General features: G+C 33.4%; 1 protein-coding gene across 5 annotated transcripts in view; it reads left to right on the top strand.

Annotated features, from left to right (window-relative positions):
* The window catches only part of LOC109837578 (sn1-specific diacylglycerol lipase beta), a 29,169-nt gene extending 13,429 nt beyond the window's left edge, over positions 1–15,740 (top strand). For all 5 annotated transcript variants that reach the window (XM_020405887.1, XM_020405883.1, XM_020405886.1 and 2 more), the window contains 6 exons: positions 2,337–2,491; positions 6,493–6,620; positions 7,598–7,728; positions 13,919–14,016; positions 14,101–14,874; positions 15,267–15,740. In XM_020405887.1, coding sequence (XP_020261476.1) covers positions 2,337–2,491; positions 6,493–6,620; positions 7,598–7,728; positions 13,919–14,016; positions 14,101–14,874; positions 15,267–15,360 — 1,380 coding nt within the window. In that variant the 3' untranslated portion in view covers positions 15,361–15,740. The remainder of the gene's footprint in view (positions 1–2,336; positions 2,492–6,492; positions 6,621–7,597; positions 7,729–13,918; positions 14,017–14,100; positions 14,875–15,266) is intronic.

Below are 15,791 nucleotides of genomic sequence, written 5' to 3'. Positions count from 1 at the left end.
ATATGTTCTGTGTTACCTGGGTACTTCTATTCGGAAGCGGTACCAATATCCGACACATGCCCATATCTGTACCCAAACTTCTTAGACACTTCTTGAATATATGCATATGTTTGTTCAGGTGTATACTCAATTATATAATACATTTTTTAATTTAAAACACTCCTCATGCACTTCTTGGATGTATATTCTACGCCGCATCTATTTCTTATATATTGACTCATGTAAATGAAAAAACAATGTTGATTTTATGTAAATTATTAATTTTAACCCAATATAAATATATGTAATATACATACATATAGCCATGTCACTGTACCCTATCTTTTACAAATTTGTCGTGTCCCGTACCCGTATCCATTAGGGATGCTAAACCGTATCCGTATCCGATGAAATATTCGTAACTGTATCCGTTAGGATGCGAATATGGTTACTCAAATCTCTAACCGATAGGATATGGTTATGAATATAGTTTTGTAGTGAAATATCTATATCCGTATCCGGAATATCCGAATACATATTAGTTATACTCTTACGATAGTTTCGATTCTTAAATTATGGATTTGTGGTTAATTTTGATGATCGAGATGTCTAATCTTAGCTTTTTAGCTATAATAAAATTATTAACGACCTCTTTTGCATCGCATGAACTATGTTTTTCTCAATACTATCTAGTTTTCTCATATCCGTTTTGTATCCGCATACATATCCGCTTATATATCCGCATCTATAACTGTAATCGTATCCAATTTTAGTGGATATGATTTTCCTTACTGAGGTACATCCGTATCCGTATCCGTATCCGTATCTGAGATGGGTAAATGGATATGGATACGGTAAGTGGATACGGTAAGCATCGTATCCGAACCGTATCCGGACCGAATGCACCCTTAGTATCCGTGCAACTTAGGTTCTGCCATATAGTAATCCTCTAGGTTAAAATATTCAAACTTGTTGGGCTTTTGTATTGTATCGGGTCACTCGAATAGCGCCATGGATGCCACTTTCTTCTATAATGTATTACTGAATTATCAACTATCATTCCTGGACCCTGAACTACCCTAATGTTGTATACATTTCAAAGGCGTACCTGAAAATTTTGATTAGTTCGAAAAGATCAACATTGATAGTTTATTTTCAATCCTGTAGCCTAAAGTTTGCATTTTGATATTAATACCTCAAATCTCAATATTTTAAATCATGCTTCAAGTCATTTTAGCTTAACCAAGACCCACATCTTAGTTTTCTTCTGATTATAATATATTGAATTTTCCTTAATTACGTAATGGATTGTTGTCCAAATTTCATATGTATCCTAACTGGCATATAGTGAAACAAATGGGATGTGGTCATGTGGCGTTCAACCCAATTTATGTGACCAAACTATTAAATAGCAATCTTAGTCTCCCAAGAACATGACTATCTTGTCACATTAGGATATGATGACAAATAACAAGAGAAAATAAACGCATGAACTAAACTATTTGTTTTTCAGTAGTATTCAGATACAACCCTACTATCATCTGAACCCTTATGATAGTGCAAAACCTCCTCCTGCTCATATCTGAATCTTCAGGACCAAATACAATCTTGTTCTTGTCCTTTATTGCCATGCCAGTTTTAAAGTGCCGCTCCTCTCTCAAGCTTTGATATTCTTCTTAAGCCTTCTCAATAATTCCGATGTCAGTCCTGAGCTTGAGAAGGCTTCTTCATCTCCTTAACCATCTGCTGATGTACACTCACTGCAACCCATTTTTGGGCTATAATAGTCTCTTTGAATAGTAAAACAGCCTATTTCTTCTATCTATCCTTACTCTATTCCTTTGATTAGATTCTAAGCTTCCAGCAATGAACCATGGACTATATCAATTAGCCCTTTTAAATGTAGTTCATTGATTTCTTAGGGGCATTGAATATCTAGAGAAAGACATATGAATAATGTTAATGACATCACAAAGGATATACTCATCGTACCTAAATCAATAACAATGTTAGAGTTAGTTCATCCTGTCCTTACCTTTGGCTAGTAATTGTCATAGCATATGCATAAGTTCATTCAGTTTATGTTTCACTTGTAGCTCAAGGAATTACATATTCAAGTTCAATCAATATCTCAACAGGATCCTTATCTAATAGTTTCATTTTTTCCCCTCAAATTCGCAGTTAGCTTTTCAGACAATTTGTTTTTGTTATTTTTTTACACTCAAATTATATTGCAGTTATAGCTCCAGGAATTGCATTTCGAAGTTCAAACAGGATTTTTGTTTTAAAATTGCATGGTTCTTAAGTTTCGGGTTAAACTAGAGAGATTGATGCTTTCATTTGGTTTCTTCTTACAGAGAAAGCGTGAGGTAGCTTACTTTGTTGTGGCACTCCATCATCATAAATCTGTACTTGTTGCTGTTCGTGGTACTGAAACTCCTGAAGACCTTTTAACTGATGGTTTATGCAGGGAGTGCAACCTTTCTCTGGATGATTTGGATGGATTGATCAAGAAAGTTTCTCTCACCCCGATGTGTGTGCATGCCCGGCGTGTGTGTGTGCATGTGCTTGTGTCTAGTCAATTTGTTTTTGGTATAGTGCCCATTTTCTTCTTATTCTCATGCAAGATGCATGTAGACTATAAGTTTGATATTTTCTTCATCCCTGTATATTTTGTACACTTTCTTCCTAAAATTAGAAAAGACAAATCAACATATATAAACTTAGCATTCGTCCAAAAGTTTGAAGACACTGTACTTACCCCAGATCCGAAACACCACATTGTTCAAACACAATATCTCCTTCCTCTTAGCACCATTAAGGACTGTTAAAAATAGCTCATATGAATAGCATATAGGCTATTTTATGATGAAAAATACCCCTTGGGCCTTCTTCATATATGATCCCTCTGTAAACAAACTCGTTTTTCCATTAAAGTTTTCATTTTGTAAACCTTTCAAACCCGCAGCCAAATTATTTCTCTATAACTTCCTTCTTACTTCCTTTCTCTTTCTGTTTCCTTCTCATGAACTCTCTTTGACTCTCTTCGCCTTTTTAATTCACTTTCTCTCTTTAACTTCCCTACTGTGTTTAATCCACTGTTACTTTCTAACTCACTCTCTTTAAGATCCTATAATTCTAACATATCTTCTCTTCCTAATTCTATTTCTCTCTCTCACTCTATAACTTACTCTCTGCAACTCTTTTTTTCTCTCTAACTGTCTTTCTATGGAATTTTATCTCTGTTGCCTGTTTGCAGAAATAATTCATTCTACTCTGCAGATCTATCTATGATGGAAATCCATATGCTTTTTCCTTTTTTGTATTTTTGTACTTCAAGAAATTTCCTTTAATAGACTACTCGAAAAAGCTTTTTTCCCCTCATCTTCTTTGCTTTTCATCTGGATTCAAATTTTCCTTGAAAGTACTACATTTCTTGCTACTCAGGAATTATACTTAGCTGGCAATATAGAAGGAAGACCAGAAGTTATTCGATGCTAAGTGTATACTTTTATGAAGCTCATTTGGTTGGGAACTGATAAGTTCTGAGCAATACAGTTACTTGCCTTACGATATTGGTCTTTTATGAGTACTTGAGTCGTGAACTTTCTTCCAAACTCCTTGTCAGATGTCTCCACCTATTGCAGAGCAATACTTAGTAGAACTATTATTCCATTACAATGGACAAACATATTCACAACATGAAGAGCAAATAATTGCAACAGCAGTTTTCTCTCAATCAAGAACTAGTTGAAACAACAGAACAAACAAAACAATAGCTAACATTTAATATTCTCTAGTAATCCTAGTAACCAAACTATATTGACATTTCATTGCTATCGTAGTAAGTTAGTAACCAGCATTTTACTGTTGTAGTAACTATCCAAGAGGGGGGAGTGTTTAAGCAAACAAACTACGTTAACCTAAATCCATTAACGAAATCAATGACACCCTCCACAGATATAGACAAGTTGATGGCCTCACTGATACATGATTGTGGGGTCAAGACTAGATGTTCTCTCTCTGTCATGTCTCAAGCCCACAAGCCTGTGGGCGCGATGTAAGTCATGAGACCTACTAAGAGCAACTTATTGTTTGGCTCAAAGACTCAAACAGTGCAAAACGATGCTAGCACTACTCGCTCTTATGCTCTTTGACATCACTATTTAAATTGTTCAAAGTCTTTTAGTTTTCCTGATGTGGGACTATTTTCAGATATCATAGTCACCCTGTCATTAATACGCGACGCCCTCATTGCAACATGCTCATTGCAACATTATGACAATTATCACATCCTAGTATCACCATGTGGACTCTAGAGGTGGCTCCTACAAGCTCTAGAGGTGGCTCCCACCGTACTCACGTAGTGTAGCACTTAGTCCCACACAACTTAGTTCCACACTTCTGGCTAGCAGACTGCTTGTTACCATTTTTCTTATCCTGAGCCAGCTAGTCCATTGCTGGGATGTAAGTTGTGGGATCCACTAAGAGCAACTCATTATTTGGTTCAAACCACCGCCCTAGTATTAGTTACTCTTGAACCCTTTGACTTCACTATTAGAACTATTGAAAATCTTCTAGTTTTGTGGGACTGATTGGGGTATCACGCTCTCAATAAATTCTGGTGAATTCAACTCTTTGATAGAAGAATGTATCATGTTCTATGGAACACCTCCCTTGAACACCTTCAACAAGTACTCATGTATGGATAAAAGATTGTACCTGCATAGGATCTAATAATACAAGCCCTATGAGATAAATTAAAGATGATAACATAAAAAAATAAAAAATACATATGGCCACACACCATTCTACTCAAATATATTTCAGAAATATCGAAGAAGAAAAACATAAGCTGAAATATATTCTAAATAACAAGCAAATAAAAATAAATGTAAGACCCCATTGTACATAATTATATTATCATGTATAGCTCGAGTCTTGAGTTTTTTTCTTACTTGCTAATTGTTTAACCCAAGGTTTTAAATGTGGCCGGCATGTCCGACATGTCTGAGAGCTTGACTGACACGACACAGACGTTTTCAAATCGTATGTCGATTTTCAGGACCAAATCAGAAATATCAGGGTCATATCGGGCATATCGGCCTATTTTTTTTAGCTTTGAAAAATCGGCCGATATGGTACTTTTTTTAAGATCTGTTTTTTATTATCAGATTTGGGTTTAGTGATAAATACCCAACTCGTTTGACCCGTTCTTATGTTTAAGGGTTTCTTATCAACCCGATAGAAAGAATTTATGAACCCAAATCCATATATTATTTATTTTTTTATATGTTTAGTCTATAGACAAATCCATATATTATTTATTTTTTTATATGTTTAGTCTATAGAATTTATAAAGTATGCTTATATTGAATTTATGAATGCTTAGATTACATTTAGGACATGATATTATACATATGCGCACTACCCGATATGGCAATCCGATATTTAGTCAATGTCCCCCGATATATCCCCGATTTTCGCTATCCGACATGGATTTCAGCCATCTAACATGAACCCGACATCCGACATTTAAAACCTTGGTTTAACCTATATTTTAGTATGTCTTGTTCTTTCACAATATTCCCTAATATATTTGGGGTACAACGAAGTGTGGTCATATGCATTTTTTTAATTTTATCTTTGTAAGTTTATCTCATAGGACTTGTATTTTTAGGTTCTATGCAGTAGAATCTTCTGTTTGTACATGAAAACTTGTTAAAGGTGTTCGAGTCAAGTGTTCCGAGGATATGATACAATTTTCTATCAAAGAGTTGAATTTACCGAATTTTGTTGAGAGAGATGATCTAGCTTTGACCCCAATCATATATCAGTGAAGCTATCAAATTGGCTATATCGGTCGAGGGCGTGATTGATTTGGTTAATGGATTTAGGTTAATGTAATATGTTTGTTTAAACATTCCTCACTTTCAGATTGTTCTCATAACAGTGAAATGTTAATTTAGTTTGGCTACTGCGATTTACTAGAGAATATAAATTGTTATATTTGTTTGTTGTGTTGTTTCAGTAAGTTTTTGTTAAAGGCATTCCAATTAGTTGCTCTTCATATTGTTCAATTTATTTCCATTATTTGGTTTTAGTAAATTTGCACCATAGATACATATATAAAGTTTTAAACATGTCTGTGAAACAAGTCCGTGTTTATTAGAAGATCTCTCGTTTTCCTTTTTATTTTATATCTGTTGTCACCTTTCATTGCTGCTCATTATCAAGTTGCTGGATGTGCTTCTAGTTTTTCATGTTTATTGTCTTTGATGGCTACGGGAAATTTTCAGACGTATTCTACTTGTTCCCTCACATTAATAAATAGATATTTAGCATTATGGGATAAGGCATGTTACTAAACTTGCAATTTTCAGTCTTATTCCATGGATACTACTGTCTTATTTGAGTGCTTAATTTTGTGTGGATTATTCTATTAACTTATAAGAGACTGTTATTGTCCTTTAATCTGTTATATAATCCTGAAATGTGTCCTTCTTTTTGCAGTAGCGATCAACTAGCCCCAGGAGTGAGAGAAACTGTTCTCTCCACCTTTCCACATTACGGTCATTCTGGGATTGTTGAATCTGCAAGGGAGCTTTTCGAGCAACTTGATGGACTTACTACAGAAGAAGGTTAGGATTTAATTCCTGTGTTTATATTCATCAAATCAATTGCTTACTGCTTGCCTTTTCCCCCCTTCAAATCTTCAACCTTTTCTAAACTCGGTATTGGAAAGAGCGTATGCCACCCTGTTTGCAAAAAAATATGTGACGAAATTTGATGGATTATATTGAAATGATTGTCATTTTGCAATGAAATGTTCTTTGCAGATTGCTGTCCTTATCTGCACCTTTAAATTCCATCACTGATTGGAGTCATTGGACCTTTTTCTCCTGTATAACCCAGTTAACTTTTGTCTCTTAAGGCTGATATGTAACTTGGCACATCTTTTTTGACTAGTAAAGATATGTTGCGCAAGCATTAATGTTTAACTGTACAGGTCTTGTTAACAAAGTAAGTTCGTCCAATGATCTTCATCATTCGAACCTTTTCCAACCATTCAAGTCATGATACTTCGCTAACAAAGTGAATAAATAGTATAAGAGCATCTAAAAATTACATGAAATTGTGAATCCATTAGTTCATACATTTAATTCTAAATTTACTTGTGCTGAAGCTAAATCTCTAGTAAGACATCAAAAATTTCCAGTATACATTAAAGATATCAGGACACAAAAATATCTAACAGGTATCAATCAAGTATATGAGTGTCCATGTGCTGGCAGGGTAGGGGAGAAGCGTTCACAAGGACACATAATAAAACTCAGAGTCTCAAACAATGACTTTTATTGCACTTCCAAAAAAAATCTGAAGCTGATAGAGAGGATTGCAGTAAAATTTGCAAAATTACAGGTTCACGTAATTTGGGTACTTAAGCTTTACCAGAGTATCCATGCAACATAGGTCCTAACACTTCAAAAAATTAATATTTCTTTTTATCAGTATATTGTTTAGTCATAAATTTATAGTGTTCTACTTTCTATTACTAGTTAACAATGTGGATTTAATTTAATTGAATTTACAAAATAAGGATTGCATGTTCCCGCAGATGAATCTCCATTCGAAACACCTGGATTCCTTTCTTCTTTGCTCGGAAACGGTTCTGATTGCCAGGGATACAGAGTTATCATTGTAGGGCACTCATTAGGAGGAGCTATTGCCACTTTACTGGGAGTGAGGGTAAGACGTTATAGTGTTCCATAAGAACCATGTGTAAATATTAACTATTTGATCTCATTCTTATTTACTGCTACAACTCTCTTGGCTGCTGACTGCTGACTGCCTCAATCTGACTGTATTGATTGCCAATACTTAAATTTATTTTTGAGTCTTTTGGAAATCAAGACTTAAATTTATTTTTGAGTCTTTTGGAAATCAATTCGTTGCTAGAGCTTTAGATTGGAATCCCATTTCTAGCACTTTGCTTCACCAAATTGATAATTAGAGCTACTAATGTCCATAGAAAGTTTCATCATTGATGTATCAACCAGATAGTAACCGGACACTGAGTTCTTTGTTTCTCAAGTACTTTGAGAATTCTTAGCTATCAGTGACAGAAATGTGAGGATTCCTGGTCATGGAAAGTAACCGTTCTTTTGAAGTATTCCTCAATCTTCATTCTGTTCAGGGCTTAGGTTATAACTAATATCTAATAGAGATCTGGATTAAATTAGATTATCTTCACTGATAAAAAAAAGATGATCCTTATGTAATGTAGTATATAGTGATTTTCAGATACAAATAGGTAACAACAACAAACAGAAAAAATATTACAACCAATGCTTTGTATATAACCTCAAGATATTGCTTTGCCGTTACAATAGATAAGTCAATTCTTGTAGTCTATATCCCATTACATAATTCTTTAAGATAAAAGAATACACAAAACAAAAGGTCTTATAATTTATATAAACGAACGGAACTCTCACTATTATGCAAATATTTCATTTTTTTCCCAAGCCATCTCCATTATGCTGAAATCTTCTTCAGAAACTCGCCGTTGACCCGATTTCTGCTTCATATGCCAAGCAAGTAAAAAGTAAACTTTGCTAGACATTAGAGAAGCATATTTAAAAAGAATAAATAGAGATGAAAATCTTTTATTAGCTCTTGAGGAAAGATCAATGGCAGGTTTAAGTTAACATCAAACTCTGTGCCTCTTGATTCATCAAGGTCATAAATACCCCGATTACATGGATTCCATTAGCCCATCAATTGAGACCCTTCTGTGCTAAAACATTCCATTAGTTAAATCCATGCAAATCTTGATTCATTCGTGTCTGCAAAAATGCATGACGACATGCAATGATCCGTATTTTTTCTTCAATTTATTTTCGATTTGGTTTAGATATTAGTTCATGAACATGCATGAAATAAGTTTTATTTCAGATTTCATTTGAGGGAAGAGGAAATGCATTTTCAAAATGCATGAACATATGATATAGGTTATCAGAAAGGCCACTGTAACCTTGTTGGAGAACTATATGCAATGGTATGCTGACATTTATCAGCAAAAACAATAGTTTATGTTTTATTTTCTCATCTCATTTATGGTAATTTGCTCAAGAAAAATTGCCATTATCTGAGAATGATAGTTTGTTCTGATCTGGTTAAGCGCTACAGAGACCTGTCAGCTACTGGCTAACCGGCTCTACTAACTGCTACTCTAGAGTGGAGGATTGCCTGATTCTGCTGAGTTTAGTCTACCATGAAACTAATCAACTGATTATACTGACTTTTCTTTTGGGAAAATGGTCTAGCGATGCTAAATCTTTCTTCTTAGACTGAACATGGTTCTGTTAACCGATAGAACTTGTTGCTGTTGCGTATGCTGAAAATTCTCCACCTTTTTTGCTTAATACGACTTTATTTGTCTTTGATTATATAGCATGTTTACTTTCTTCTTTGAGCCTGAACATGTTCCATGTATACAATGAGTCGCTCATTTTCAATGTGTAGTGTGACAATTGGAGCGTGCTTCTCTGAAAAAATTCAGTGATATGTCGATGTTTTGGACCCAAAGAAGCAGTATCAAAATGACTTTCCTGCATGAAAATGAGAGCCCTTTTTGCTTTAAGAAAATATTTGATTATGTGGAATGTGCATAGCGAGTTTCTGATATTTTTTTCAGGATATGAATATTTGAATCCTCTTTTCAAAGAGTATGATCTCGAATTCTGTCAATATCACTTTTGTTTAGAGTGAATGCTCCCTATATCAAATGTTTGGTTAAGGCTAAAAATTCTGAAACCGGTAAACAAAACTCCTCTGTATCTTAAACATTCTTAAAAAGCTAAATTTATTTACACGCCATAGATTTAAATTGACTTGTATTTCATGAATTGTCTCTTTTCATTTAGTGTCTCAATTAATATATAGAATTCTTTGCTTGGCAAAATGTTGCGAATAAGCTGGCAGAAAAAAGCCTTTATCCTAATGGGGGACTAAAGAAAACCAATCTAATCTAGGATCTTGTAAAATGGTTCTTATTCTCCATAATGTTTAGTTTTTTTGCCTCATCGTTATAGTGTTTTCCCATCTCCTTTAAGGGTGTGTTTGGTTAGGTGTACTTGGAATCCCATGTTGTTCCAACTACATCTAAATTTTAAAAAGTGTTGTTTGGTTAGATGTTGCAACATTAAAGGGTTGTTGTAACAACAAAATAAGTCAAAAATAGAAGTGTTGGAACAACACTCAAATTTAGGAGTGTTACAACACCATGAGTTGGAAGACCATCAACATTTGTTGCTCCAACCCTTCCTAACCAAAACCCTTCCTAACCAAACGCACCGTAATATGTGTTGCATTTGGGGTCATCTAGCAGTTAATCAATAACTTCTCTTCCCATTTTACCTGCCCTGATCTAGCACTACCGTAACCTTTTGATTTATCCAATACCGTGCCTAGGATTAGACCCTACATAACGATTGGACATCTGCTTCCTTGGATGATACAGTTCCTTTTTTCAGACTTTTTTTTTGACATATATGCTTTAAAGCTTCTTTGGTCAAATATTACTATCAAAATTTTATTGCTTAGGACATGTGTATCAGAGATGCATGTATGCATGTAAATAAAGTTTATATTTGTGCATATCTATATTTTATTTCCCACAAATTTAAAAGTTAATTAACTTTTCTGATGAGTACTTGTTTCTGGAGTTGCAACAATACAACTCGTCAATCAAAATTAATGTCTTATTGAGTTCAATTGAAAGTAAAAGAAACTAAAACGAGGCTGATGAAATTTAGGTTATACAAGTGCTTCACTTAGTAACTACATAAATTCATCTTGAGATCATTAGTGCAATTTGAATGTTTCCTCAAACTAACCTGTGAGGCCCCTAATATTCATCCATCAGGGGCTGAAAGCATTTATATTTTACGTAATATATGGCTTAACTAGGGTAATTAAATTCCTCATTGACTTCTTAAATATTTTAGAAGTACTAGTTCTTGTGCACGTGTGATGCACGTGGTTAGATATCAAAATTATTAATTTTTATTTATTTTCTTACTATAAAATAAGTCAGATTCATTTTGAATTAAAATCTATAAATATGGTTCATTACTTTTGCCATAAATTTTATTTAAATATTTTTTTTAAAAAAATTATGAAATAGATTTGTGTGTAAAACTGGGATCAATATACTTTTATATACTTGCATACACAATATTATTTTTTAAATTTGTATATATCAAACTTCATGTAACATATTTGTTTATCGGATTAAATCAGCGATGTCCAATTTGTTTATCCTAGTCATTAAATATAGTGTTAAGTTTGAAAAAATACAATAATATATTGTTGATGTGTTAATAAAAAATATAATCAAATACTTAATATTAAGATAGCTTGTAAAGCTCAACACATAGCACATACTTTTTACAAGATTGGGAGACATCTTAATTATTGATAAACTAAAAATAAAATAATAGTGATTCTAGTATAATTTTATATGACAAAATCATTTACATAAGTGTATTAAAAATTTTGCATGAAAATCCCTTCTAAAGGTTCCTAATTTTACTCAAAAAATTAAGTTTTACTATAAAATATTTAAAAAATATTATCCTGTATTTGATCTTTATTTATATTTAATTAAGTTGAGATCAATCATTCTCTACTTTTATCTTTTTCCTGGGCAATTCTACAGTAGTGCCTTCATTGTCTACATCAATTATGATATCAAATGTTGATATATAATAAAGAGTAAAAGATAAGACAAGAGTCTAGAAATATATTAGGATATACTTGGATCAATCAAATTATATTATTACTCATAATTGATATGGCATCAGAGACAATGCGTTGATAATCTTAAACTATAAAACGAACTATTTGGGCCCTCTAACAGAACTTTTTTAATGCAAGCAACCATCAAGATTAATTATGAAAATCTCTTGGAGCCAAAATAAACACTAACAAGTTTACAGTGGAAGATAGGGGAACGTAATACATTCTTAAGAATTATTAATCTTTATTTAATTTGTTTATAATGATAAGATCTCATTATTAACTAACTACAAGAGAATGTTATACAATTTAAGTACAAAAGAAAAATGAGGGTTGATCAATGGTGTAGTTTGTGAGGGAAAAACTCCAGCAGCTTAATTTGGTATGTGGATATATTATAGATAGAGATGGAGAATGGTGATTTTGAAAACAATGATGTCTAAGGGTAATTAATATGGTTTTTGTTTGTGTGGTTTTCTTCATTCATTTTCGAGATATCTGTGGTCCTGTAGATATATATAGTTATAGCATTGCTACTCTCTTTTGGTTCTGTGAAAGAGTTTGGGTGTAAAAAAATTAAATTATCTAATCCGGTTAAAGTAGGATCATATAAGTTAAGCCTATACATAAAATTTATTTTAACCAACACTCATATATAACTATTACAATTGGCATTAAGATCTAAGATACGTGTGAGATTTTCTTTGACTTTTATACAAACAATATCTATTTACATAATAATAGTATAATTAAACTTTGTGATCTGAAAAAAAAGATCAAATATACAATATAATTAATTATTTTAAAATAATCTAATATAATCTAATCTAATAAGAAGAAAATAGATGAAAGTGATGCGAAAATTATTGTAATTTCATAGTTCATAATTTTTAAACAATCTAATATTATCTAATAAGAAGAAAATAACAAAGGCACGTACCTGTTGAAGGAGATGAAAGTGCTATGAAAAATTATTGTAATTTCTGATCTGAAAAAAATCAAATATATAATATAGTTAATTGCTTTAAAATAATCTAATCTAATCTAATATGAAGAAAATAAATGAAAGCGCTGTGAAAATTATTGTTATTTCATAATTCATAATATTTAAACAATCTAATCTAATCTAATAAGAAGAAAATAACAAAGGCACACACCTATAGAAGGAGGTGAAAGTGTTATGAAAATTATTATAATTTCTTGGCTTATATATATATATATTGGTATGTGATGTTGCATGTGAGAAGATAACATTGTAAATAGAGTTCTATTTAAATAATAATAGTATAATTAAACTTCAAAACTAATTATGCAATACTATGAACTACTTGAATTTTAGTTGGTGAGAGATCGTTATATTGTGTCCTTAAATCGTAGCTGTTTGTTTTAATTTTTCTTTTTTATAATTTTGAGAACGACTTTTATCTCTTTAATTTGTTTGGTGGATTTTGCAAATATCCCGTCCACACTATGTACATTTGTAGGTCTGTGTTATTTCTGGGTTCGACCTTTGGGGCAGACATTATTTATCTCGTTAATTCGTTTGGTTTTTGCATATACGCCCTTCATCTTGTATACATTTGTTAATTTGATATTTAATAATTTTATTAAGGTTTACATTTCTATTTAAACTATATTATTATCTTCATACTATGTATATCCAATAAGAATTCATCAATTTATCAACTCACTATTACTTAATGGAGGGGTATTTTTGTCTACCGAAAGATTTTCCCAAACTCGTGCTTTTTAAGGGTGTATGATGGATGTCATGTAGGATCTGATTGTTTCTCTTTATCTTGTTACTTCAAACATTTTACATAAACCCGTCATTTGATCTAACCACGCTTATTTTGTTAACTATGTCATTTGGTAACTTGGAATGGTATGAATCACTTGGTTGATGTTTGACCTTCTTTTAAAATTTTCTTGCAAGTCCTTGTCTCCATATGAGCATTTCCTGGTTTCCTTTTCCTTCACATTTACCAACACATATATAAACTGCATACAAGGATAGACATTCTCATAGTTCCAGGTGTTCAATTTTAAAGATTTTAGTTATTATGTTCAAGTTCAATGTTCTTATATGTTCTTTTGGATTTCATAATTTGGGTTTGCACTTGTATGGCTGCAGTTGTATGCTAGGTATCCAAATTTGCATGTTTATGCTTACGGTCCACTTCCTTGCACTGATATGGTTATAGCTGAAGCTTGCTCAGATTTTGTTACTAGGTGCGATGAACAAAATTCCTTAAATTTTCTTGATACCCATTTAAAGGAATTTTTTGCCTTACTAACCGTCTCAACTCTCCACAGCATTGTATATAACGATGAATTTTCTTCCCGACTGTCAGTTAATTCAATCCTCAGGCTCCGTGCCTCAGCAATTGCTGCTCTTTCAGATGATTCTTCAACTGATTCAGCGATAATAAGCAAACTTGCTCGTAGGATTCTAAGCTCAAAAAGATATCAAGAGAACAGGATGAATGAAAAATCTCCTGGCTCTTCCACTCATTCAAGTCCTGAGGAAGGAGAAGACGGTATTCACAAAAGAAGAACCCCTAAACACTCTATTCAAGGAGGTATATTTCTCTGTGGCCACACAGTTTCTTGTCTGGTGAACAATCCTAACAACTGTGCATCATCACGGGTTGTGGATGGCGTTACATCAGAACCCAGGGGGCTGGGTTTTTCTGAAAAAGGACCATACGGTGTCTATCAAAATCAAGAGCTTTACTGTGGAGAAAGTTCTCAATTTGCAGATGAGGAAATTAATGGCATACAGGAGTTTAATGGGAGTAAACAGACATTCATTGAAAGTTCTGAAGAGGTTTTATTCAATGGTCAAAGATCAGAGTTCATGGATAATGCTCAAATACCAATTGAAGTGTCGATAAGAGAACCACCGGAGGTGTTTCTTGCAGGAGTAATCATTCTTATAATACCAGAAGAGAGGGATAATTCATGTAATTGGAAAAGTTGGATATGGGATGATAGAGTGGGAGGTTATAGAGCTGTTTTGGCAAATAGAGAATGGTTCAAGGATATTGTAGTTTCGCCTTTCATGTTTCTTGATCATCTACCTTGGAGGTAAAATTTCCTCACTGTCTTCGTGATGTTTGTTAGTTAATTTATTGGGTTATTGCAGATAGACCCCCTGTATTACTGCCTATTTTTGCATAGACCCCTCACACTAATGCCTATTTTCTCATAGACCCCCTTTATTTCTATTGCTGCAGTCTTTCAGATGGACCCTGAATGAATTTTTTTTTTTTTACTCTTTTACCTCAGAGGAATAGTACCTTTTTAGGCAAATAGATCTGAGGGTAATGCCAACGGGATCTATCTACAATTAGGCGATAGTACTAGGGTCTCTCCGCAACAATTGAACTACAGGGGGTCTCTGTCATTGGATGATAGTACGGGGGGGTCAATCCCCAGCCAACCCTAATGCAGTTGTTTGCTGATTGCCATGTTTGCAGGTGTCACTATGCATTGCAGAAAGTACTGGAAACACGAAAGCTTCAAGCGGAACGGGGTGATGATTCATTTCACCATGAGCAAGTTATGGTGTGAAATATGCAGTTCGAATTCATAGCAATTCACTATTCATACAAAAAATCCCTCTTCGTACTCGATCACGCTATTGACATGCGAGGAAGAGCAATGATGAGAAGCAGGGCCAGCTAAAACAGAAGAAGATGCATCTTCTGTGGGCAAATGTGTATACATTAGCAAGCCTGTGTACATATAGAACGACCACAAAACATAAGAGGGATGCACATTCAATAGAAAGTCTCCGAGCTTTAACTACACCTAAAAAGGGGACTCCCAGTGAGTATTGATCCCCAAATTGTAATACAACATGAAATTATTTACATTCACATAATATAATGTCAATAATCATTGTTTTAATCATGTGCTGCGACAAGTCTTTTTATTATTGGACAATACAACCTACCTTGTCATCTTCTATAGTTTCTGAAATTATTTAATAATATTTGTAT

The sequence above is a fragment of the Asparagus officinalis genome, chromosome 4 (assembly GCF_001876935.1).
Source record: "Asparagus officinalis chromosome 4, Aspof.V1, whole genome shotgun sequence".
Classification (NCBI taxonomy): domain Eukaryota; kingdom Viridiplantae; phylum Streptophyta; class Magnoliopsida; order Asparagales; family Asparagaceae; genus Asparagus; species Asparagus officinalis.
This window is presented reverse-complemented; position numbering and strand designations above follow the sequence as displayed.